This window comes from Phoca vitulina, unplaced genomic scaffold, assembly GCF_004348235.1.
Source record: "Phoca vitulina isolate PV1807 unplaced genomic scaffold, GSC_HSeal_1.0 scaffold48, whole genome shotgun sequence".
Taxonomy (NCBI): Eukaryota; Metazoa; Chordata; class Mammalia; order Carnivora; family Phocidae; genus Phoca; species Phoca vitulina.
Genome location: NW_022589751.1, coordinates 8,216,289 through 8,243,228, shown reverse-complemented (window position 1 = coordinate 8,243,228; position 26,940 = coordinate 8,216,289). Strand labels below are relative to the sequence as shown.

The window sequence follows — 26,940 nt, the reverse complement described above, 5'->3', positions numbered from 1 at the left end:
CAGTCATCTCAGCACTTTTGCTGTTTGGTCAGATTCCTGAGCATTTGGGGCCCCCCCTTGGGCTTGTCTTGTCCGAAGAACTCTAACTAAATAAGAATACCCTTTAGAAAGTTCAGTGCTTGATTAGGATGCCAAAAAGTGTGCCTCTTGTCCTCAGGTGGTAATGTGCTTTTGAGAAAAATGTCAAACATTCTAAGTCCCGTTCTTTTTCTCTCTTTTAAAATTACATTGTCTTTAGTATCTATTCTTCCAACTTCCACGCAGTGAAGAGGGAATCAGACGGGGCTCCCGGGGATCTCGCTAGTTTGGAGAACGAGAGGCAGATTTACAAAAGCGTCTTGGAAGGTGGAGACATCCCTCTCCAGGGCCTGAGTGGGCTCAAGCGACCCTCCAGCTCAGCCTCCACTAAAGGTAACTGGGTGAAGCCTGCGGGGCTCCGGCCCAGCCACACGGTTTTCCACATGCCTCTCGCCCGTGCAGGCCCAGTGTCGGGGTGTCGGCAGCGGGTGACTTCCAGCTACTGGAATATCCTTTGCCTGGTGCAGGTCCATTTCCAGGCCTTTGAGCCCTCTGAGCCCCCTCCCCCAGTTTTTCACCGGCCATTTTTCTTTCTGGTATTACTTTCCCTTCCTTTGAACCCCAACGTTGCTCTCCCTAAAGCATCTCTCTCTTTTTTGTTCTGATTCCCTTTTCTTAGGACATAGCTGAGCCTTAACCCTTCGTAACTGTAGCAGGGTGGCCATTTTTTGTTGCATCTTTGCTCCTGCTTTGCAGCACAGATTATTTTGCTTCCGGACATCGACTGGAAATTAAAAAAAACAAACAAACAAACAAAAAAAACCCTTATGACAAATGAGCATGTGACCTCTCCTTTTATTTTCTTTTTAAGCAGCTTTCAGCTTTAACCTAATGGGTCTGTTTATTTTATTCTGCATGCTTTCCAGTGGATCGTAAAGGTGGGAATGCTCACATGATTTCTTCATCTTCAGTTCCTAGCCGAACGGTTAGCACTAGCAATGCATTAGGCCCCGTGTGTAAGCACAAGAAACCCCTGTCCGCTGCAAAAGCCTGCATTTCGGAAATCCTTCCCTCCAAATTCAAACCCAGGCTCTCTGCTCCCAGCGCTCTTTTGCAGGAACAGAAGAGTGTCTTATTGCCGGCAGAAAAGGCTCAGAGCTGTGAGAACCTTTGTGTTTCATTGTCTTTGAATGATTCCAAAAGAGGTCTCCCCCTCCGAGTGGGGGGAAGCATCGAGAACCTGCTCACGCGCTCCCGGCGGGAGTGGGACAGCAAGTCGAGCAGCACCGTGAGCCTCCAGGAGTGTGGCACCAGTGCCAGGAGGCCCTGCCCTCTCTCCAGAAAGGCCGGGATGCAGTTCACCATGTTCTACCGGGACATGCACCAGATCAACCGAGCTGGCCTCTTCCTGGGCTCCCTCTCCTCCTCGAGTGTGCGAGATCTTGCCTCCCACTTCGAAAGGAGCAGCCTGGCATTGGCCAGGGGCGAGCTGGGCCCCAGCCAGGAGGGCTCGGAGCACATCCCCAAGCACACCGTCTCCTCCCGCATCACAGCGTTTGAGCAGCTGATTCAGCGGTCCCGGTCCATGCCGTCCCTGGACCTGTCCGGGAGGCTGAGCAAGTCCCCCATGCCTGTGCTGTCCCGGAGTGGCCTGACCTCAGCCCGCTCGGCTGAGTCCCTCCTGGAGTCAACCAAGCTCCGGCCCCGGGAGATGGACGGGATGAACCCGGGGGGGCTCTACGCCGCCCCGACGTGTAGCAACATGGCCGAACCCACCTTGGGCTTCAGGGGCCTCGTGCCTTCTGAGCCCCTCTCTGCCTGCTCTGACGAGCTGGACCACTGTTCAAACATCTCCAGCGACAGCAGGGAGGGCAGCAGCAGCAGTGTCCACGGAGACTTTCCCAAGCACCGCCTCCCCAAGTGCAAGGGCACCTGCCCGGCCTCGTACACCCGCTTCACCACCATCCGGAAGCACGAGCAGCGGCAGACGTCCAGGCAGCCCGACTGGCGCCCAGATCTCAGGGGGGACAGGAGCACACTCCTCAGGAACATCTACCTAATGAGCCCCCTCCCTTTCCGGTTGAAAAAGCCCCTCCAGTACCACCCCAGGCAGCCTCCCCCTGGTGACTTCTCAGCCCCCCTGGCCGGCCAGAAACCAGACCTGCCCAGCCAGCCCCATCAGGACGAGACCCCCTCTGAGGGGAAGCCCTTGGTTCCCAGACGCCTGTCTTCCCGACACACCATGGCGAGGCTGAGCCGGATCTCGGAGCCCCCTCAGGGGAGACCCGCAGTCCCAGAGGACTGCCTGAGGGCCTTTCATAATGGCAACTCCATGCCGTACTCAGACCCTGGCCTGGACAGGAACAACAACCCACACAGTGAACTGGGAACATCCCTCGGAGGTGGCATTTGTGTATTTGCCCAGTCTCACCTCACCCGTCTCTCCACCTTGCTTGCTCTGTCCCCTTTTCCCGTGTGCCCTTGGTGCTCATTTTCTGGTCTGTCTTTTGTTTTCTGTTTGTTTTGCTTGGCAATTAATCATGGCTCGTAGTGGCTGCACTTCTTTAAAAACAAAGCCCCCCATGTCATTTAGACTAACCACCAAACTCTGTTTCGAAAGAAAAATTGGCCGTTTAGCTCAGCTGAGAAATTCATCCATTTGAACTCTTGAACCCCTTGGAGTTCACGCCAATCCACCGTCACCCCGCGGTTTTTTGAGAGGCAGCCTCTCCCAGTGGCCCTGTGTGTGTGTGAGTGTATGGTGTGTCCCTGTAAGATCCTGCACGCCTCTTAGGAGGGACACTTTTCAGAGAAGGTCCTCTCTCCGCTCACGTTTTGCCTTCTGATGAGTTTGCTTTGTATTAAACTGGCTTTTACAAGTACATCCAAAAAGGGGGGTGGGGGGGGCGGATTTGGTTCCTCTTCAGAATTTGAGTATTGGTCAATAATCCATGACAGTAAAAACTTGATATTGATAATGGCTGAAGGGTGAAATCTTATCCCAGTCTGGTTTCCCACTAAATCTTTGCATGTTTTAATTCTACTTTGTTGTTTTGAAGATTCAGAATCACCAAGACATTTTATACCTGCTGATTATTTGGAATCCACGGAAGAATTTATTCGGAGACGTCATGATGATAAAGAGGTAAATGCCATCTTGAAAATCTCTTAGCTCTTAGATAAAAATATGAAGGAAGCGAACATTCTAGACATCTGTCAGAGAGGTGACATGACCTAGGAATGGGAAGCAAAGATTGGCATCTTCACAAATGGCTTTTTATGTGGCATAAGCTCAGTTGTTCCACTTCTCCAAAAAGTAGGACTGATATCCCCACAGGCACTAGGTTCTAAATGCCAAGTCCCACTAGCTTCCCTGCAGGGGAGGTTCGCCCTGCATTCAGCGCCATGTGAGGGGACCCGCAGTTGGCTCCACTCACTCACCCCCTCCCCAGTCCCCGCCTTATTATTCTCTACATATATCCCCAGTCCTGCCCACCCCTCTTTTGGCACAAAGCACAGTTCCTGTTGGGGAGGGTGCAGCAGGAAAAAGGAGACTGAAAAGTAATAAATAATGACCACCATGATACATTTTATAAAATAATTTGAAGAAGTTGCCTTTAACTCAGAAGAAGAGCTACCCCCATAGATGCCGGGAAACCCCCACCAAGAACTTCCGGGCACGCACCTCTTCTAGCAGCAGCTGAGATGTCTACACAGCAGTGGAATGACTGGGGAAGGAGCGTGTTCTCTTGGGATTTCGGAAGAGGCAGTTCTACGTATCAGCTAAAGGGGCAAAATCACAAGAGTCTGTTGTGATAAAGTCGTGTTTCGAGGCATTCTTTCTGGACTTTGCATTCCCAGCAGGAAGGGTCCAATAGACTAAACCAGCTCCAGGAACCATTTTCCCGTGTCAAGTTAGGAGGTGGAAGAATTGCTTTGAGCCTGGTGCTAGGAGGAGAGAGTGCCCGTGTGTACACAGCTCTGTCCCTTTCCCAGTAAAGTCTGAAGCCCCTTTCCTCCGTTCCTTTTCGTTGAGTGGTTTCAGAGTTGAGGTGGATTTTCCTTCAGGATTTAGGATAAAGCTGACCTTGGGGGGCTGGATGATATTAGTCATTGCTGCTGAGACAAAAAGACCGTAGCTCTCCCTGCCTGCAGGCATAATACGGACAGTATTCATTAAGACGGTATCTGTCCGGGGAAAGAAAGAAGGAAGCATGTGACATGCAGGCTTACTTGTAAAAACAGATGAAAAACTCACAGTGAGGGTCCATCAGGCCACAGACCGTTTCACCTCTAGTAGCTGTCCCTGAGATACAAGGAAGAAGATGACATTCCATTTTATTAATATAAATATTAGTGTCCAACGTGGAAGGCTTTGTGATAGGATCATGCCCGCTACACGGGAGGCATATTTTACTTAGTTGGTTTAGCAATTGCTGTATTACAGGGTGCGTTCAGAAGGGGAGTATCTTGTTCCCTGAATGACACTGGCTCACAGTTGTGTCTTCATTCATGGTGTTTGGCTTCTCTGGTTAAACTGTGGGGACGATGGATTTGCTGAGGTCCGATCCAAGCACTGGGCTGGGAGCTTCGCTCCCTTCGCTGCCCACTTCCACTGATCATATGTGACCATGGCCTGAGCACCGGGGGTCACGGGAGCCTCCAACAGCGGTCCCTCCCCACTGCTACAGAAACAACTCACACTACCAGCTAATGGAGTGTCAGTCCTGACAACTTCCTTTGCAAATGCTTTATTATGAACATTGATGATCGTGGCATTGCAGAAAATGAGAACATGTCAGTCCTGGAAGGGACGTTAGTAGGCCTCTAGCCAAGCCCCCTTGTGTTAGCCAGGACGGGACTCCAGGGGAATAGTGACTTGCCCGAGGTCACACAGCACGTTAACTGACACCAGAGAAACAGCTAGAAACCAGGGCTCCACGTTCCTGGGCCAGTGCCCTTTCAGTGGCTCTGGGCTTTGCAAAGCACTGTCTCATGTCTTTTCTCATGTAATCTTTATGACAACTTACCTGAGCACTGGGCATCCCACAGCCATTTGAGAATTCGTTTCTTGATTATTTGTAGTTCCTGGCGACAAATGGGAAAATCAGTCCCACCATCCTTTGGGACTGGGTGTCACGTGAGGCATTTAACTGCCTGCTGGAAGAAGACTAATGCCTTACTGAAATTGCTAAGAATTACCAGTCCTCCGCAATGCTTTTCTACAAGGGATGGTAATCCCAGGAATGTACGACCAGTATGGAATAAGAAAACACATTAAAATTCTATTCCATAGCGTCACTTCAATAGGACATGAGGACATTTGGTAAAAGGCAACATTGTTTACTTATTTGAAAAAGCCTTTAAAAACAGAGGAAGAAAAGAAGAAGCCTTTAAAAATAGAAGTAGATGACTGTTTCCTTAATTTAGAAGAGCATAATTCTTCTAAACTGAGGTGTTTTTATTCCAAGTTCATCCTTTATATTTATATTCTACATCACTCCTTTAAACTCAGCCTCATTTCACCTAATGAAGAAATAGTTATGTAAAAAGTACAGTAAGAAAGTAATTGATGTTGTCTGTCAGTCACAAAAATAGCTTTTGGTGAGTGTGCTAAGGCCTCCTAGACATTGTGCTCAGGGGAGGGGTTGGCCAGCCTAGGAGAAGGGGTGTCATAGTTTCTGAAATGGGCATCTCTACTCTGGAGCATATTAGAGTAACAGACCTAGGAAGCACAAAAATGATCTAGTTGCCATAGATCCTGCATAGTAAGAGCCCAGATTCGGGTAGGAGGAATCAGCCAGCCCTGGCCCCACCGTGGGAAGACACTGGGAACTCATCACTGCCTAAACGAGGTGAGGGCAGCACCCCCAGACCCCCACCTCCAGCCCAGCATGCTTGTGGATGCTCCAGATACTCTCCCCCCCCCCACCCCAGAGGGCCTGGACTTTGTGGCCATGTATTGGGGGCAGGAGGCTTTTGGCTGAACCAGGAGACAGTTTTCTAGACTGTAACTGTCTGGAATTCATCCTTCCCCCGTGGCCCAGGGTTCCCCAGGTGTCTCCCACGTGGTGCGGTCCCCCTCCTCCACAGAGTACGTGGGGCGTGGCTACAGGGGGATGTGGTAGTTGTGGCCATTAAGCCCCTCTGACACCTGACCCTCAGCATTTCCCCCCATTCACCCAGCACCTTTTTCCTTAGTTGTTTTGTTGGCAGTTTTCCAACACCCTGGACCAGATGATTCACTGCCCATTTTATGCAATTTCATGGCAGAAACTTTTAGCGGACCAGAGACGACTTAAGCGTGAGCAAGAAGAGGCCGATATTGCTGCTCGTCGCCACACGGGCGTCATTCCGACGCACCATCAGTTTATCACTAACGAGCGCTTTGGGGACCTCCTCAATATAGACGATACGGCCAAAAGGAAATCTGGGTCAGAGGTCTGTTTTGGTTGCCTCGGTCTGCTGCTTGACCCAAAGCAATATTTGCCTCCCCTTAGCATTGCCTTCTGTAGGCCGAGTTAGTTCTCCAAACGGCATCTGTCATCCTGGCTTCCATAGGCTTGCTTTGGCTCTTCTGTGGCTGGTCATGGACATGAGTCCCATTATGTCCTGTGCTCTGTATGTTCAAGCATGCCTGGCTGTGGGACCGGGATCTGCTGGCACGCACCCCCACCCCATGCATGCCTAGAGCATCGGCTGTCTTCACGAATCCAGTCCTCTACATCCTGCATTTTATCATGACACTGTGTTGCCTGTGTATTCTGCCTAGAAACCTTATACCTTAGCCCGTGTGTGTTAGTAGCTATCGTGTGGGCAGTTAGAAGATTCTTCTTTGAAGAAATGGTTTCGTGAAACTTATTATAAAAGTTAGCAAGCAATGCGTTGTTTACACCATTTACCCAGGTCCCGAAATATCAGAGAATAATATTGCCGCTCGGTATCGTATGATGAATTAGTTGAATAAGGTGTTTCGTAGTGCTGAAGCCTCACTGAAAAATTTTGAAACCCAAGGGGTTTTGTGGTTAGGATATGCCCATGGAGGGGAAGAGGGCTCTCTGAGAGACATTTCATTTGTTCCCTTAATTTTGACATTTCTCAGCTGAGATTACAAAACTTAATATTATAAAAGGCATGAAGAAAGCACAAACCTTTGAAGCGATTTTATCCAGGCCTTGGCCTCCTGCGCTCAGGCCAACATGTTGAAATTCTTATGCCGGCCAAACACTGCTGCTTGCGTCAGAGTATGTTTTGCCATGGGACCCGAAGTGGTCCCCTAAGGATTAGCTCCTTCTGGGGAAGTGTGTGTGTCTGGGGCTTGGGAGGTAGGGAGCTGGGGGAGTGACACCGAAGCATATACAGGTTTATAAATCAGTGTAATAGGGGATTGATACTCACGTTTCTACCCTCTGAGTGACAGGCACTGGCTATTCTCATCAAATGGTTTGTTTTTTGTTTTGTTTTTAAAGAAATGTCTCTCTGTGACAAAGAAAGAAAAGAGAACCAGAATGAGAGAAAAGCAGGGAAAGGGAAGGACACTCTACGGTGATGGAGAGAAAGAAAACATAATGAGGAAGAGGCAGAAGTTAGCAGGGGTAACTCCGACACAAGGGAAAGGCAGCCCCCAGCCCTCAGCATTCCAGCTCCTCAGAACCACCCTCTCCCGAAGGCTCTGGTGATGGATTATCCTCATTCACAGGCCTACCCGCTGGCTAGTTAGTGATGGGGAAGAGGGGAACGCAAGGCGCCATAGGGCTGCATAGATCCATGTATAGGAACATGCACACAGAAACGCAGCTGGGGCAGAACAGCTTTGGAGAGAGGCAGGCAAGCTGCCTAACTCTCCCTGCCTCCCTTCCAGAGCAGTGATTCTCAAACTTGGGTGCTCATCAGAATCTCCTGGGGGCTTGTTAAAATACAGATTGTTGGGCTCCATCCACAAATATTCTAATTCTGCGGTGAGGCCCAAGGATTGCCTTTCTAGCCAGTTCCCAGGTGATGTTGATAATGCCAGTTTAGAGACCCCACTTTGAGAATCACTGCCCTGGATGTTGACTGACAGCCATGGGAGAACAGAGACCAACAAGTCCCAGGTGCACAGGGCTATGTAGATGTACTCCAGCCCCACTGAGTACAATGTGGGTGACCAGTAATTCTGTGCAAGACCCTGTGTGGAGGCAGAAATAGGACCCAGACTGTGCCCTTGGGAAGCTGGGAGTCTAGCGGGGGAGGCACCCTCGTGACCACGGTCTGTGCTGTGGGAGCCGGGGTGGGGAGATCATTGGGCCTCAGGGAGACAGGCAGATAAAGAGGGAGATGCTACTTTGCATAGGCAACGATGACTCAGAATATGTCTTAACAGTTCCATGGAATCAGTGTTTTTCTCAACTTTGAGTAACATATGGATTCTGATTAATGGAAAAAAAATTTGTTTTCACCAATCCCCAGTATTGGCCTAAGCCAATTTACAAATTAAATAGTTAATGACACACCTGTAAAACTTAATTAATTTGACCAATAGGTAAAATCCCTTTGCCTGAACTCAGTTGCCACACAAAGTGTGAATATGGTGCTGTTTGGTATACATTTTTTAAAGTTCCCACAGCTCTAGGGGCGCCTGGGTGGCTCAGTCGTTAAGCGTCTGCCTTCGGCTCAGGTCATGATCCCAGGGTCCTGGGATCGAGCCCCGCATCGGGCTCCCTGCTCCGCGGGAAGCCTGCTTCTCCCTCCCCCACTCCCCCTGCTTGTGTTCCCTCTCTCGCTGTGTCTTTCTCTATCAAATAAATAAATAAAATCTTTAAAGTTCCCACAGCTCTATAGCTGGCTGTCCTTGGGTAACGACCATCTTTTTTTTTTTTTTTTTTTTTTAAATTGGAATCACTGTGAAATTTTTGTCCTTACAATGTTGGTTATCTGGCCTTCTCTTTTGAACGTGTCATTTATCATTAACTCCACATCCGCTCTCTTCTTTTTTGCTTACGACTACTAAATTGTGCTCTTCGGCCACAGACGGACACACATGCAGGCATTGAAATTGTGTGGCATGGACTGTAAAGGAGTCATTCGGTTGACCTCTAATACATATGTGAGCAGATAGATAGAGGCGAAACATCAACATGAAAATGCAAAAATAAATTCCCGTGGGGAATTCACCACCCTTAAGAAAATCCCTACAAGATACCAGCTTGAGGAGCCTGCTAATAAGGGACATATCACTGAGGGGTTTCGGACCTAAAACTAAGCTTGATGGAGCTTTTATTTATTTTATTTTTTTAAGATTTTATTTATTTGACAGAGAGAGATAGCAAGAGCAGGAACACAAGCAAGGGGAGTGGGAGAGGGAGAAGCAGGCTTCCCACAGAGCAGGGAGCCCAATGCGGGGCTCGATCCCAGGACCCCGGGATCATGACCTGAGCTGAAGGCAGACGCTTAACGACTAAGCCACCCAGGCGCCCCTTGATGGAGCTTTTAAATACCTTTTTTTTTTTTTCTCACCGAGTCTCCCATTTTCCCCCTCTGCTTTGTCCTCTAATATTGAAGAGAAAGTATGTGAAATTGGGGAGAAATTACCCAAAGACCTTAACCCACGTCAGGAATTGAGATTTGATCTGAGGGATACTTGAGAGCCTCAGCCAACTTCAAAGCAAGGAAGTGATGGACAGAAGTATTTGAGGAATGTTATTTGTGCTCCTGAGTGACAGTAGATGAAAGTGAAGAGAACACAAAGTCAAAGGAAGCTTTGTGTGTGTAGGAGCTAGAGGTCAGACCTGAGCATGCTTGTGGAGGGTTCTGGAGGGAGGGTTGGTATGACTGAGTGACAGACTTGAGGAACTGGAGTCTGAGGAGGACTTCCAGGCCTGGGGGTCCAGAAGGAGAGGGCTACCTGAAAGGAAAGGAAGCTTTGGAGAAAGAAAATGAACTCAGGGCTCGCTTTGTCTGGCTTTTGGGATGATCTCACAGGCCGAGAGAAATCTACAGAGTCAAAGATGATGTGAGAGGTGAATCAGGGTGTCATCCACTTGCAGATCATAATTTAAGTCAGGAGAATAGGAGATGTCCCCCAAAGAGTAGGAATGTCTGAGGACTTCTGGCCGACTGGTGTGTGTATGTGTTGTTTTTAATAGCCATGGTCAGCTTTGGGGAACCAGCGCTTCAGCTTTGGGACTTTTTGAAACATCTCTTCCCCAAATCTGGCCCTCCTTAGGGAGGTTCTCATGCATGACATAGTTGATCAAACATTCATCTAGTGTTCTGCTGAGGTCAGATAAGTGGAATTTTGCCCAGATTTCTCCACCAGAATGAACTAGTTAGAGTGAATTTTTCTGCTTTGCTTTCTGGAAACTTCCGAAAAATGTGTCCTTTTCATTGTACATAAATTGTGATTTTAAATTTTCACTGTTTCTTGTGTTTAGATGAGACCTGCCAGAGCCAAATTTGACTTTAAGGCTCAGACTCTAAAGTAAGTACTACCAGTTTGTTTTTATAACTGCCTCTTTGAAACACAGCTCACTTGTAGAGATGGAGAACAACAACGATGATTAAAAACAATAATTTATAGAGTTTACTACGTGCCAAGCACCATTCAAGTTACTTACATATGGTAACTGATCCAGCCATCACCAGAACCCTCTGGGGTTGGTGCTGTTGTTATCCCCGTTACACTAATGGGGAAACCGAGAGGCTGTGAGGTTAAGGAGCTTGCCCGAGCTGGTTAGTGATAGATGCAGGGGGTTCAAACCCTGGCAGCTTGCTGCCAGAGCCTGGGCTCCTACCACTGTGCCACCCTGCCGCCTCCTATCCAGGGACTCAGTTTGCTTGATGAAGTGGTGGCTCGAGCTGACCCACTCTTTCTATTTCAGGAACCAGAACCAGTATCTAGAATGATAACTTCATTAGTTTTGCTACAACATCTTATGACATTCAGTGGTTGTGGGAACCCACAGGAAAGCAGTATGTTCCTCAAAGGGCTAGCTCCATAAAATGTTTCTCAAAAAAAGTCTTCCATCCTAGCAGTGAGTCTAGGAACCACCGCACATTATGTCAATATCTCCTATGCCCCCTTCTTCCCACAGAGACTTTGCTATTGGCGTAGTGATGGCTCTAGAAGGCCCTCGATGAAGAAACCTGGTTAGCTTATTTAACTCAGTGTTATCTAATTTTAGATGACCAGGAAGCCTTTGTATTCCATGGGATGAAATTTGGAAAATGCTAGCAAGCCTGGGTTCTACAAGGAACCTGCTCACTTCCTATCTAATTACGGATTAAAGTGGGCCATGAGTTGCCATGGTAGCAATAACCAGCAGCCATCCCATTGCCCTGCTGATGGGAGGCTCCACATCTCCATTCGTGGTGATGAGAGGGGAAGCTCTCCATCACTGGACACTGAGTAATGCCATGGAGAAGGCTACTCAGCCATGATTCTGATCTCCTCCAACACAAAATGAGTGACCAGGCCACAGTCTGCAGACCTAGGCACAAATTCTGGTATGTTGGGTTTGATTGTAATTACTCCAGTCCTTTAGCTCATCAGCTAACAAGAGGTAGCAGTCTAGTGTGCTGGACAGATGGGCTCTAGGGTCAGGAAGTCCTGTGTTTGAGTCGTAACTGGGCCCCTTACTGTCTCTGTGACAGTGAGCAAGTCACCAACCTCCACCTCAAATTTCCTCATTTATAAAATGGACATAAAAATGCCACTCTTGCAGGGCAGCTGAGGTAATAGATACAAAACATTTTGCATAATGTAGCAAAAGTCAGCATCTTCCCCCACCCCTTCTTTTTAACCAGAGAGAAGATAACAGAGTTCTATAAATTAATTTTTAGTTTAACCAAACAGTACCTTTTCCCCCTTTTTCCTTTGAATTGAGAGAGGTCCGTGACCATGTTTTCCTTTGAACTGACAGAGGTATTGTGATGATAATCACACAACAATTTTTTCCTTAGAGCAACTTAGAGAAGGCTGATTGAGACAAAATTGTCACCATTTATCAACAGTGATAATGCTGGGGGTGCCTGAGTGGCTCAGTCAGTTAAGCATCCGACTCTTAATTTCGGCGCAGGTCATGATCTCAGGGTCGTGAGATTGAGCCCCACATCGGGCTCCCCACTGGGCGTGGAGCCTGCTTAAGATTCTCTCTCTCCCTCTCCCTCTGCTCCTCCCCATCCCCCACACACTCTCTCTCTAAATAAAAAAAGAATTAAAATGGTGCTAATGTTGGAGAGAGGAGTCTACCTCCTGGCTCCATGCTGTTATTACCCCTTGCTCCCTCCCAGAAAAGTTAATACAACTTTTTTTTAAAAGAGTAAAGGACAGATCCATTGACTTGAGTCTTCTAAACATCTTTAATCACTGGGTTCTACTTTTCTCCATAGTATGTTACTCAAAAAAGTGTCCTGTAGGAGCACTCGAGTGAACAAAGTTAAACAGGTTTCTTACCCGCAGGACTTCTCTGAGCCTCTCCTGTGCTGATAATATACATGGTGACACTCCAGAAAAGACCTGAAGGATATCGTATTAGTGCTTCTGGAACCTCATTACCACCAGACCTTGCGCTGTGGTTCTTTGGGAGATGGGCATGTGGTCCGCAGTGCAGGAAGGATGACTGCAGACCTCTCAGCCCCCACAAGCTGTCGTCCTCCTTGCTCACCACGGGGGCCGTGACACTCCCAGCTGCCTCTACACCTGTGGGTCACCGAGGGTGGGAGAGCGTGGAGCGCACGGACCTCCAGCAGGGGTGGATGTGCTGAGGGTCCTGCACATCCACGTGTCCGTGCTTGGGGGCTAAAGAGAGGAGGGGATTCAGACACCCCCAAGGAGAGCTATAGCAAAAAACTGGCCAAAAACATTCTCTCTTACAGAGACAAATGCCCTAGATCCCCTCCCCGGGCTTCCTCAGGATTAGAACCTTGTCTGTCAGTGCGACACCACAAAGGCTGCCTTGTTCTTGCACTCAGCACAGTGAGGACTTGGGGTAAAGTCTTCCAGATGTGCCCCCATTGTTTAGCCAGCGCCCCTCACATAACCGAGCGGCTTCCTGGCACTGCAGAGGAGACAGGCCCACCCCCTCCAAACTGCAGTCAGAGCCTTTCTTTCCATTGCTTTTGGTTGGATGCAAATGGAAAGGATCTAGATCATTTTTTTTTTAATTCAAAAAACTTCAAGCTACAATTGTTATCCTTATTTTGCTTATAATTTATCTTTTTCATCTTTTTTTTTTTTTTTTTTTAAGGAGCCCTGGTTAGAGGTTAACAGCATCATTATTAAGGCCAGCAAAGGGATGGATGGACATAGAAAAGTTGCAAAAATACATGAAGAACATTTTAAGGAAAATCCACTTTTCTTTCCAAGGTTCCTTTCCCATGTTGAAAAGGAAGTAGTGAATTCCCATTTCCTGAGTGCTAACTCTGTAACAGGCACCGTGCTGGGTGTTTTACTTGAAGTTTGTTGCTACATTTTTCCAGCAACTCTGAGTTAGCTCCTATTTTCAGATAAAGTATCTCAGAGAGATTACGTATCTCGCCCCAGGTCTCAGAGCTAGTAAATGATATAACTGGGTTTTAAACCCAGATCTGCCTGATTTCAGAGCTTTTCTACTGCATGATGATAGACGGGCGGGTGGAGGGTGATGTGGTGGGCGGCTGGCTGGCTGACTGGATGGAAGGACACAAGGATGTCAGTCTATCACAAGTAATTTGAGGGTCATTTCAAGCAATGAAAGCATGCCTTGCCAGGGCATAGAAGGAGCATAGTGAAGACCCTGAAAGTATCTACAGGGAAATGTTTATCATCATTTACTGGACATCAGTTGAGACTACTGGGTGCATTGTTACGTGTTGCATAAATATTCTGAGCGTAAGACCAGCATTCACAAAAAATACATTGAGGAAACCACAACAAACTCACACGGCCTGTGAGCACTTTGGAGTGGGGAGTCCTTTTGAAAGTTATCCATCCCACAGAAGACTGGAAGGATGCCAAAAGGGATGTAACTTCCTGAAGAGTGGGGTTCTCCCTTCCGAATATGGAGGCTCCTCTTCTATAATTTGTCCCCTTTGACCTCACTCAGAGTCTCCTTTTGCTAAAAAATGGAGTGTCTTCATCTTACACATTTTGAGACATCTGCTAACATGCTCTGACCTTCTGTCGACAGGGAGCTTCCTCTGCAGAAGGGGGACGTTGTGTACATCTACAAGCAGATTGATCAGAACTGGTATGAAGGAGAGCATCACGGCCGGGTGGGGATCTTCCCGCGCACCTACATCGAGGTACCATCCCTCCTTCTCTTTGCACAGAAGAGCCCGGTCATGCCCAAAGCACCACTCACTTACCCAGAACTTGTGTTTTTTGTTTGTTTGTTTGTTTCCTCCCTTGCTCTTATCCCCTCGCTTTCTTCTCTTTTCCTTCTCCTCTGCCTCTTTCCCTTTCTCAGCTTCTTCCTCCCGCTGAGAAGGCTCAGCCCAAGAAGTTGGCACCGGTGCAGGTCTTGGAATATGGAGAAGCTATCGCTAAGTTCAACTTTAATGGTGATACGCAAGTAGAAATGTCCTTCAGGAAGGTAAGCGCCCTCTCTTCTCAGCCCTGGGGCTCTGTTTGGATGGCCCTGTTCTCTCGGGGAGGGGGCGTCACGGCATATGGGACGGCGTCCCGTACATACCATACTAGTCTCTTGGTACCATCACTGTGCCCGGGAGATGTGCCCCGTCAAGGCTTGCATGAAGGGCAGGTGGAGAATTTTCTGAGGTGAGGCATTTAAAAAATAAACCCTAGGCTTTGTCAGGGTTTAATTAACATTAAGTTCACTGACTAACGGCAGTATTTCTGGAGTCTTAGACCTCTTCAGCCAACATTTTTTGAGCATCCAGTGATGTGAAAAGTGGTTGTGACTAGGTTTTACGACATATTCCTATGGCCCAGTGAAGAAGAGCAAGTCCTTTGAAGCCAAAAGTCAACTTTTGGGGAGTTAAAGACTTTTCCAAGCCGCCCTTTGATCATCTGTAAAATGAAGATAAATGACCCTCTCTTAGAGCTGTTTTAAGAGGATTCAAGGAAACTGCCTCTGTGAAGCCCACGGCATGATGCATGGCATCTCGTCGGTGCCCTCAAGGAGCTCAGTGTGCTCGCTTTGCACACAAGTGAGCTGTGCAGGGATGCCCTTCTTCCCTGTGATCACATGCTCTCTTCCCGTGTCAGAACTCTCTGGCTTTACTGAAGTTATTAGTTACTAATTTTAGTGAGGATTTAGGGAAATGAACACATGCCTTAGAGAAAGATGAACTACCGTATGGAAAAGAGAATCACCCTTCATGCCCAATATCAGGAGACCAGTAATTGAGTCATTATATGTGTGTACAATAGAACGGCCTGCAATGGGCCATGATGCTGTTGCTGCAATAGGATTAAAACTGTAGAATTCTATTTGTTGATAAAGAAGGAGGTTCGTTCTATGTCATAAAGGGTGAAAAAGAAGGTTGGAAAGGGGAATACAGTGCATACTCAGTTTTCGTAAGTAAAAAAATATGTGCAAGTCTAATTCACATGAACAGAATTAAATCTGGGAAATACATATATCAAAATATTAACTGTGGTTACCCCGAGAGATAATCTTCTGGGTAATAATAGTTTTCTGCTTAATGTTTGTGTTTTTACTTTTCTATAGTGGTACAGGGAAAAAGCAAAGTTCTAAAAAGGAAGGAAAAAAAAGATAACGCTCCAAAACCTTTGCTTTAGAGAAACTTGGATATCAGTTTTGTGATAAATGAGGCAAAACCCCTCCATTTGGCTGTTGGTTAGGGGGGATGACTCTGACCTTCTCCTTTACTGCAATATTTAGAAACTAAGCTTCACTTCTCAGCCTCCAGGTAGCTCCCCTGTCAGCACTTCATCTCCGTGACACGGATTTTATCCGGGTCTAGCAAGGAAGGTTTTTCTGAACAAAGGATGTGATAAACAATGAAGGATGGCACAGGGTGCAGGCAGGGGCCTCAGACCTGCCGAGGCATGGTGGCACAAGGACCCTTCCTTGCCGTATCTTGCAGGGTGAGAGGATCATGCTGCTCCGACAGGTGGACGAGAACTGGTACGAAGGGAGGATCCCAGGGACGTCCCGGCAAGGCATCTTCCCCATCACCTACGTGGACGTGATCAAGCGGCCCCTGGTGAAAAACCCCGTGGATTACATCGACCTGCCTTTCTCCTCCTCCCCAAGTCGTAGTGGCACCGTGAGCCCACAGGTACCTAAGCTTCTCGTCCCTGGTCTTCACATTCCTCACGACCAATCCACAGTGCTGCTGGCACACAGCCTCTCTGGGGTGGTTCTGCAGCACTGTGATGAGGAACCATCTGCAGTAATGCAGAGGATACACACCAGGGTTTGTTTTCATGCATATAAATGACACGTTTCGAGAACTTGGGAGGGAGAACTATTATCGTGGGGAAAAGAAAGAGCTTAAGGTGATGGCTCTGGGGATAAGATGATAAGGGCAAGAGAAATGAGAGACTTTAGCAGTTGGTCCAAAACTGTATAGGAGCAGCCTACCCTAGGGGAAGCTGGTTGTCTGGGGACCACCAGTGTCCCATACATACCATGACCCAGGATGGTTCTCTTCATCATCTTTTTGGTCAAGGCTGGCCTGCAGAAGGCAAAGATTGAAAGAGAGAATTTCACGTTCTCATCCTCAGACATATGGACCAGATCCAGAGTATTCTTTGCAAGCAAGAACCAGGCTGGGAAGGGAACGTATAGCATCTCTGTCTACACTGGGCCGAGAGGAAGTAGGTTTATAGGCATAGTAAGATGTTTGCATCCCTAAACATTACTTATGAACAGACTTGTTTTAAAAAATATAATTATTCCAAACCAATCCCCACTTCCCCAAAGCCAAGAAAGAATTAGGACCTTGGGTTCAAAAGAGGCATGGTGGGGTGACTTCCTGTGAAGACCACTGACCATACCACCGTGGTAAGTTGTAGGGAGAATGGCCAGAGGTGTGAGAGCAGGACCCGGACCTGGACTTGGGATGACACTTGGGTGGTGCCTCTTTTCTGTCATCCTCTCATTATTTCCTCCTCTCCCACCTGCCCACCCCTGACCCCAGGGATGGTTCCTGGCAGAAAGCATTAGATGGGCTGACCCAGGGCTCCTGCACAGCGAGATCCATCTCCGGCGATCTCACGGGGAGAGGGCGTGGGGTCGGCGCAGGCCATTCTGCTTCGTAGTAATTCGAGTAACTCAGCGAGATTTTTCGCTTGACTGTAGCCAAGCACAACTGTAAAACAAGAGGACTCCACTGCTCGTACCCCTGTCTGGAAGGCTCTTTGCTGAGAACTCTAGAGAGAATAAAAGCCCGAAGAAGGGGCAGGGCAGTGGCAGGGCACCTTTTTTCCTTCGTGCTGGTAGGTCAGGGCCTCTTCGGTGGCAGCGGGGTTGGGGTGGGGTGGGGTAGGATGGGGGCCTTCCAGTGTGTCCCTCTGGAAGTCTGATTCTGCAAACCGGGCCAGCGCCATCTGACACCGCCCCAATGGGCCCCTTTCTCCCGTCTCTGTTCCACTCACTTCGCCCGCCCCTCCTCCACCGCCGGCACACACCGCGCACACACACACCGCGCGCACACACGGCACGCACACATACGGCGCGCACACACACCGCGCGCGCACACACACCGCGCGCGCACACACACCGCGCGCACACCGCGCACACACACACGGCGCACACACACACCGCGCGCGCACACACACCGCGCGCACACACACGGTGCGCACACACACCGCGCGCACACACACCGCGCGCACACACACGGTGCGCACACACACCGCGCACACACACACCACACACACACACCGCGCGCACACACACAGACGCACACACCGCACACGCACACACGGCGCACGCACACACACTGCACGCACACACACACGGTGCACACACACAACCCCCACACAAACACCACGCACACACACACCGTGCACACACGCATGCACCCACATCCCACTTTCTCTCCAACCTAACCAAACGATTTCATTTTTTTGGACACCAGAGTGTCCTCGTCCTCCGCATTTCATTCCTCTTTGTATATCCCTTGTGATTATTTTCCTCCTGTCTTCTTTATGCTGACACTTGTACCTTTTGCTTCTTTCCTTTGTTTTCCTCTCTCTCCTTTTCTTTTTAAGTTTGCCAGTCACAGCAAGCTCATCATGCCAGCCCCCTCATCCCTGCCCCACTCCCATCGAGCCCTGTCCCCCGAGATGCACGCTGTCACCTCTGAGTGGATCTCCCTGACTGTTGGGGTCCCAGGCAGGCGGCCTCTGGCCCTGACCCCACCCCTGCCTCCTCTGCCGGAGACTTCTGTCTATGACACCGACCACCTCGCCTCGTGGGCGAGGCCCGGTTCCTCTCTGTCTCTCAGCCTTCCCCATTCGAGCTGGTCTGATCTTTCCACCCCACGCTCGATGGCTTCTCCACTGGCCCTGCCTCCCCCCCACAAAGCTGCCTCCTTGGCACACGGTGCCCCCGCCTCCCTTCACGTCAACAGGGACAGTGGTGTCCACGTGCCACCGCCAGGTGTCCGCCAGGATAGCTTCTCGCAGTTGCTGCCAGGGAGCTCTGATAGGGTCATCTCGGAGCTCAGCAACGCCTTTAGCAGCCAGGGTAAGCGGCAGCCGAGGCGAGAAGAGCGCGGACAGTGTGAGAGATCAGAGCGGGAGGCAGGTGAGAGATGCCCCGGAGCACCCAAGATCTCTAAGAAGAGCTGCTTGAGACCTTCAGACGTGGTCAGGTGCCTGAGCTCGGAACAGAGACTCTCAGATCTCCACGCGCCCGAGGAGAGCCGGCCCGGCAGGCCCCCGGGTAGCCCTTTGCCGGGAAGGGAGGCTGAGCAGACAGACCTGCATAGAGGTGGCGAGCAGGCTAAGAGGAGGGCCGCTCGGAGTGCTGTAAGCCAGGTAGGCCTGCAGCGTGACCGCGTGTGCCTTGGCAGGGTGGGCTGGACGTCTCAACCGTGGCCCGCCTACCGCGGCCCCGTGGATGCCGGTGAGAGCCCTTCGCTTGCCTTGGGGGCAGAAAGAGTACCCAGGAGGGAACGGAGGGGCCATCGATTAAGGTACCAGGCTGGGGACAGCTGGAGGCAAAGGACAGTCAGCACTCTGGCCTCTTGAGGCGATTCAGAAGTCACTCCCACTTTGGGTGCCTCCTGGCCTGGTGCCAAAGCCCCACGAGAAGGAAGGCCTTCCTCACGTCCATTCATGCCTTGGAGACTTCCCTCGGTTTGCTCTAACACAGCTGAGAACACCAGGCTTCAGTTTGGCTCCGTGTGGTTGGTTTGGTGTGAGCTGCACTTTGTGTCCGTAACCCGTGGTGCTCTGCCAGTGCTCAGCTCTGTCAGGTCTCCGTCCCGTCTCGTGTTCGTGTGGGAGCACAGGGCTTCTGTTCACTGATGAACAAATGCATGTTGGTCCTAAGGAGGTGCATGCAGACCCAGCGCTGGGGCCCCAGCAGGTACAGGGTCCTGGAATGGGCACACCAGGTTTTTAGGTGACTGTCCCATTTTCTCTCTGGGTCAGCTACAAAGATTTCACGGACCAAAGTGGCCTCAGGGTGTTTTGAGGGCTGAAAAACTGGGGATGGGGATGAGGACAAACGTGGCAATTAGGTCATGATTCTAATTTTGGCAATGCTGTTCAGTACCCTAAAAGTCAAAGACTTCGGGCAGTTTCTCCAAAGTAGCTGGGGTTGAATGCCGGTTCACCTCTTAGCGTCTGTGACTGGGAGTCACTTCCCCTCTCTGAGCCTCACCTGTAAAACAGGCTCACAGCGTGGTTGAGAGGGTTCCACAGAGTAATGCATATGAAATACCACGTGCAGGGACTGGGAACAGAACGTGGTCAGCACCTTGGCAGCTCTCCATGTTGGACAATCTGGAGCTGCTTCTGGAACGGAGAACATTCTAGAATGCCTTTAGTATCAGATGGAATTCTTGAAGAAGCCTCATTTATTGTTTACTATGTACAATGCCCACAGTAGACTATGCTTGATCCTCAGACCTGCCATCCTAGTTTTTCTCTAAAGTCACTCAACAAGTATTTATTTCGGGCCTGTAGACACCACTCTGTAGCAGGGCAGGGGACTGGGGTCAGTGCTTCCCTGCTCTGGAGGAGCCTGTGTTCTAGCAACAAGACAGGCACAGCGGCATCGTGACTGCAGTGACAGAGAAGTGCTTGAAGACCACCGGAGCTCAGAGGCCTGAGACACCGACGAGGCCGGACCTCTGGCCCCAGCGTAATGGTTAGGAGCAGAAAATCGCTTTCCACGGGAAGAGCAGTGTGGGATAGTGATAAATAATCAGGCCAGCGAGCCACAGTCTTCTCTGTGCAAAGTAGGAGTAAAAGTGGTCTCTCCTTCAGAGGGTAGTTGTAAGGATTAAATGAGCTAAGAGTGATGGCCGGCCTGTGGGGAGGCTCCATAAAGTGGATTGTTTCTCCAGCTCTGAGCGTGGGACCTAGGGAAAATAGCAGAACCTGGGGAAGGCCTTGCCTGGTCCCAGAGCAGGTGCTCCTGGAATGTGCGCTCCAGGAGGAAGAGAAGGGTGTGTCCAGCTAAGCAAAGAATAGTTGGTTGGGGAGAGATGGTGAAGGGGCTAGCTGAAAAGAATTCAATGTCTCTGATGTGGGAACAGTTCTGTAAACGTCCTAAGTCAGCCCACGGTGCCTGGAGACCTCATTATTGTCGGCCGTGAGTCATCAGCACAGCCCAATTCCAGGACCCAATGTGTACAGGAAGTGCGCATAGTGCGGGAACTCCGGGTGAGTTGAGAGGTATATACTTCCCACTTCCTAATGGAGGATGGGGGGGCGGGGGAGGTAACTGGCAACATGGGAAGACAGGCCCGTTGAAAATTGGTGGGCCTCCAGAACCCGAGTGTACCACTTCCTGTCCCCGCCCTTCCTCCTGCTCTTCCAGCGCCAGTCCTTCTCCATGGGTGCGCCCGGCCCTGGCCCCGGCCTTGCTCCCTGCTGAGAGCTGGAAGGTTGTGTGAAGGGGGCCCCTGCCCCCACGCCTCCCGCCCAACCCCTCTACTTTCCTCTCCTGTGACTGGGAACAGGAGCCAGCCACTCACGGAAGGGGGACCTGCAGAAGCTCCCTGCCCCTTGAGGCCCTCTTGGGGTGACAGAGCTAAAGATGGAAAGGACTTCAGGGACAACTGTTCTTTGGTGGCCTGTGAGCTTGCTGTGGCCTCAGGCTATGTCACTTATTTGGATAAATGCATTCCAGACCAGCGTGTGTGATCAGGAAAATCGCCAGTCACTGTTCTCCTTGCTGTGGGGAACTGAACAAAAGTTCAATTTTATGATAGTTGTTAAGAAGCTAGGTTGAATATCTGACCAGTAAGTAGAGGGAATTTAGCGGCGTACCTTAAATGAAAAGACAGTCTAAAATGTTAGGATCTTTTCTTCTTTCATTGCTAATATATCGAAGGCCTCATGTGATCTGGCCATTTCAGACAGCAAGCCGGCTTCGCCTTCCACAGCCTCCCTGCTGGCTTGCCTCCATAATTCCCACCTGTCCTTCACTTCTCCACTTAGATGTTACTTCTTCCAGGAAGCCCCTCCTGACTGCTTCCCCTTGCCCCTGCAAGACTGGGTTAAGTGCTCTGACTTTGTGCATCCACGGCCCTGGCACCTGATTTGGGGGATCTCAGCTCTATTGTCTTCTTACCTTCACTTGTCTGTGTCGCCATTAGAGTGTTAGCGCCCTAAGGTCAGGGACCATGACACCTCATATTTGGAAGGTACTCAATAAATACTTGTTGAGTGAAAGAAGAGATAAAAACGTGTCTGACCCCAATTAAAGCTATGTATGATCTCCATTGCAGGGGGTGGTTAAGATAATTATATATATATTAATATGTATATTATTATATATATAATTATAATGCAGACAGGGAAGGAGAGTCAGTTCACCCTGAAGGTTCAAGATGAGAAAGAATAAGCAACAGGAGGGAGAAGGTGGCAGTCTGGTAGATTTTGTAAAGAAAAGTGGCATTTGACATAGGGCTTCAAGCACAGGGACGTTTATAATAGGCGAACAGCAAGAGGGTGTCAATTAAGGCAAGCAAATAACCCAGCCAAGACCCACAGGTGGGAACAGGAAAGGGGGCGCGGGGAATTGTGAGTTTTGGGTGAGGCTTAGGAGGTCCACAGGTGGCTGGAAGAGGGGATTCTGGGGAAAGGGCTGGGAGTAGAGCCGGGAAGCACGTAGACACCCACCAGCAACGTCCAGTCACCTTCCTCACAGTCACGTGCCCCTTGTGAATCAGTTGTCAAACTTCCGTATTTGGTGCTAAGTCCCTGCGTGGCTGCTTCCTCCCCCCTTCGTCACCTGTCCAGCCCCACCCCTGCCGCCCCCAACGCTCTGTGAGTGGATGAACACTGGTGAAGGGCTTTGGCTTTTCACTCCTTTGTAGACTCCCAGACTGAAATCACATTGGGTCAGTTGCTCATGTTTTTAGGTGTGTGTTCTTTAGACAGTGGAAGGCGTAAAGGAAGGGCAGGGGGTGTTTAGGGGAACCACCATGTCGTGGGGAGAGCACTGTGCTGGAAGTCGGGATCCCCGGGCTCTGGCCCGGCACTGCTTTTGGCCTGCTGTGTGTCTTCGGATGAATCACTTCCTTTCTCTCGGAGCTTCCTCATCCATAAACAAAAGATATAGACAAGAGAACTGAAGGTCTTTTTAACATTGATGTTTTATGATTAGCTAAAAATCCTGTGTGAATAAAAGGGGAAAGAAGGAACAAATGCAAAATTTTAAGTAGGGGGTTTATTATTAAACCTTCAGACCTTCACAATTGAAAAATGAAAAGTTTTCTCCTGGTTTGGGGGGTGTACTAGGACAAAAACATGCATACAAACAAAATGCCCAAGAGTTCAGAATTATCAACCAAATTCTTGGATTCTGTCGGGCATCATTTTGGCCAAGAAGGATTAGGGTGATCAAGACCGTGAAGGGGAAGATCATCTTACAACTCTCAGTCATTAGCATCATCAACTGTTGACTGAGCTTTCCCAAGAGAGAGGCACCGTTTGCTGACTGGCGTCAGCAGCGAGAGCTCCTACAGTTGGCATGAGAGATCCTCACAGAATTTCTGAATTAAAAAGAGTCTTTACAAATCACCTACTCCAGGGACTCGTAACCTTTTCTAGATCACAGAACTTTTGAGAATCTGAGGTCAGCTGAAGACTCTGGGCCAGTAGTCTGGGGACGACGAGGGGCGCACACACACAATTTTGCATCAAGTTTCAGGAGATCCACACCTGCGTCCATCCAAAAGCTTCCTGGGAGTCCGTGCCCCCCAGGTCAAGAGCCCCTAGTCTATTCTACTTTTATGATGAGTTGAGAAAAGTGACAAAAACTTTTGTGATATTTGTTTGAGTCCCAAAGGGAAGGAAGCCAGTCAACAATAAAATCAGTATTCAGGAAAGCCGTGTGTCCTCAAAGCGTCTGAGAAGCACCAGATCAAACTGCACAGCCTTAGAGAAAGGCGAGGAGAGAACGCTCAGGTGATGACAGAAACAGGCTTTGGCGGATTCAGAGGGAATGACCCTTACTGTGTGGAAGCTAGCTTTGTTCCCAGAAAGGTAACAAAGACAGAGTCCTGCTTTGAGCATGGGAATTAAGATGGAAATGTTTTCCTTTGACTCACTCAGAAAGGAAATCTCTAATAATTTACAGGATGGGGAGAGGCATTGGCTGCAGTTCCAAAAATAACCAGCAGGTGTTCTCTCAACACCTGAGGTAGGGAACTAAGACCTCAAGTTGAAGTGTCCACCCCTCAGAAGGTGTTGGGAGCAATGGTAGCAACCGTCATGCCAGCTACAGAGTACCTCCTGAGGCGACCTCCTGGTCAGTGACCTCTCCAGCTACTCTCATGTGTCCCTCGGGCAGAGCTCAAGCTCAGAGAATCAGGGTGTAGCAGGATGCCCAGGGTTCGGGGTCTGAGAGCTCGGGGTTCACATCCTGGCTCTTCAGTTCCCAACTCACACATGTTGGGTCTTAGTTTTGTAGGGTGAGGTAAATGTGGACCACCTTGTTGAGTTGTGAGGATGAAATGAGAGGCCGTGGAGATGAACACGCCCAGCACAGAGCCTGTCACTGGGACTCAGTAAATACCTGTTACGTGATGCTGAGGTAACAGGGCAAAGAAACAGAAGCAGTTTGCTTTATCCTCCTACCCCATTCCACCTAAGAGAGGAAGATGGAGGTGGGGGGGTGGCAGGGAGAAGAAGAAAGTAGAAGATAAGCTGGAAGAATCCTTCCACTTTGTGTTCCACAAATCTGGAATTTAGAAAACTGAGAATTTGCATTCTGTAACTTAGTGCTTCTCCCTGTTCTCTCTCACCTTGAGTATGAAGGTGTCCTCTTGGAAAGTTTTTGCTTTCTTCATCTTTGAATACATATTTGCCATTTCTCCTCTGATTACTTTAGGAAGGAAACAGACCACACACTACAGACCATGACGAGAAGGCTGAGCATTTGAGTTTAGCGTTGTAATCAGATTCGAGTTACGACAAAGTAACGTGTTCTCTGAGGAGCAGTCTGCAAGGGGATTGTATCTAGGTGGGAAACAGTTGAACCGATCGGCTGTAATTTGTTTTATGTTTAAGCTGGGATCTTTTTCTTAATAAGCTCAGGGAGAACTTGGTCCTGTTGTAAGGGTCCCGTGGAGGTGTTCTAGAGCCGAAAGCCAGGAGCCCGAATCATTCAGGCCTCCGGCTCCTCTGGCCGTTTGCCTGTGATGTTCCCGGAGCTGCAAATCTGCCACCATGCAGGGCAACCCCTCGCCTCCCACAAACTGCCAGAGGAAGCCCTCCATCCACATCTAGAGGCTGCAGTCAGAAGCCCTCTACCCAGTACTCAGGGGACCGTGAGTGCGGTGCCCCGTTCTTAAGCCAGGTCAGCCCCTGCCCCCCGCCCCAGACCCTAGTTCTCAAGTCATAGGATGCGTGCACTCTGACCCTTATGTTAGAACCTCGGAGCCGAAAAGGATGTTTATGTAAATCATGTCCAATCCTCTTATTTTACTAAGAATTTGAAATCCAGAGAAATTCAACATTTTGTTCAAAAGACAATGAATTAGTGTCACAGCCTGGCCTGGAACCCAGTTTTCCTTGCACCCAGTCTCGTCTCCCCCTGGGCGCCAGTATGGGTCACCAGAAAGAGAGGTGGGGTGGGGTCTGAGCAGATGACAAGATAGGTGTGTGCAGTGGGTTGAGGAATGTCGTCTCTGAGCAGACTGGGGCTGGGGGCGGGGTGGGGGGGGTAGGAGGGCAGAAGGGACCTGTGATGCTTCCGGGGGCTTGGGCCGCTCTGAGGTTGAGGTCCTTGTTCACATCTTGTTCACATCTCCAGGACTTCCTGCTGTTCTTTACCCTGTGGAGAGTTTATTTGGGGTTTCAAGGCTTTGGCACACACCCAAAGCTGGAAGAGAACGCTTACTAACTCCTTGGTGGCACCGGGTGTTTCGTGGATCCAGAGGGATTAATAGCCCCAGGGAGGCCGGGGTCACATTCCTGGGGGGTCTTCTGTGAACTGCAGATAGAAAGGCAACAGAGCAAGGATTCATGCAGGATTGCTCACTTGGAGAGAATAAAACCAGCACTCCAGGCCAAGGGGGACAGTTTGTGAGTGTGTGTGCAAATATGGATGCAAAGCAGTTTCCAGATCAGCAACTATCCCCTGCTTACTGTCAGGTGTGGGGGGGTGGGGGTAGTGCAGCGTGTGTGTGTGTGTGTGTGTGTGTGTGTGTGTGTGTGTGTGTGTGTGTGTTGGGCTGATGGCTGTTTTTCTAAACATGTGGGAAAAAAAAAAGTTGGTGTGTATCTCCAAGAGTTTGAAATGTACTTGGCATAAGATAATACTCTCTTTATTCTTAACCCTGGATGAGGTCGTAGTTAGAACTTTGTCTACTTTTAGCCTTAAGTACAGGCAGGGGAGGGTTCAGAGCAGCACCATTCAGTAGGAATATAACGTAAATCACATACGTAATTTAAACTTTTCTGGTTACAGTAAGATGGAATAAGTGAAATTAATTTTAACAATATATTTTATTTAGTCCAACATATCTAAAGTAGTATTTAAACTATTAATATAATTATGTAATAGTATATAATCAATCTAATTATTAATGATATAGTTTACAGTCTATATTTTATGCTGTTTGAAATCCAGTATGTATTTTTACACTTAACAGCACATTTCATACTGGCCATATCTCAAGTGTTATTGGCTACCATATTAGACAGCATCGGTTCAGAGGAAGAGATATAGAAAACTATACACAGTTAGAAATGGGGCCGGGGAGGGGCACCTGGGTGGCTCAGTTGGTTAAGCGTCTGCCTTCAGCTCAGGTCATGATCCCGGGGTGCTGGGATCTAGTCCCACATCAGTCCCCTGCTCAGTGGGGAGCCTGCTTCTCCCTCTCCCTCTGCCTGTCCCCCCGCTCGTGCTCGCTCTCTTGCTAAAATAAAATAAAATAAGAAAATGGGGCCAGGGAAAGAAAAATATATGCCAAAGGAAAAAAATCTGAAGGTAAATAGCCTTCAAAGTGAAGGGCGAATCCCTGCCTGGGGTATCAGTGGTCTCCATCTCCCCTGAGGGTCCACATGCCACACACACCTCCCCAAAAACTGGTTTCTATCCCAACTATATGAAATGTTCGATTTAAATGTAAGGAATGCATTTCAAACAGGAAGAAACTGAATCTTAGCTAATAGGATAAATGTTTATCTTGCTTTTGTCCTTCATTCCACAAACTCTGAGTACGGAGTCCAATCATCCTTACCTCTCGGGGATGACTTAAGTTTGTACTAGATGTCAACTTTGTCTAGATGTGAAGCCGATGATGACGATTATGCTCTGATTTGGATATGGCCTGAGA

General features: G+C 49.1%; 1 protein-coding gene across 50 annotated transcripts in view; it reads left to right on the top strand.

The window, feature by feature from the left end:
• Positions 1-26,940, top strand: part of SORBS1 (sorbin and SH3 domain containing 1) — a 225,957-nt gene that overhangs the window by 186,256 nt on the left and 12,761 nt on the right. For 23 of the 50 annotated variants that reach the window (XM_032432255.1, XM_032432263.1, XM_032432257.1 and 20 more), the window contains 9 exons: positions 239-411; positions 945-2,420; positions 3,078-3,163; positions 6,292-6,459; positions 10,431-10,477; positions 14,166-14,280; positions 14,445-14,570; positions 16,051-16,245; positions 18,182-18,952. In XM_032432255.1, the coding sequence (XP_032288146.1) occupies positions 239-411; positions 945-2,420; positions 3,078-3,163; positions 6,292-6,459; positions 10,431-10,477; positions 14,166-14,280; positions 14,445-14,570; positions 16,051-16,245; positions 18,182-18,952 (3,157 nt within the window). The remainder of the gene's footprint in view (positions 1-238; positions 412-944; positions 2,421-3,077; positions 3,164-6,291; positions 6,460-10,430; positions 10,478-14,165; positions 14,281-14,444; positions 14,571-16,050; positions 16,246-18,181; positions 18,953-26,940) is intronic. The other 27 variants (XM_032432282.1, XM_032432283.1, XM_032432284.1 and 24 more) reach the window with 6 other exon arrangements.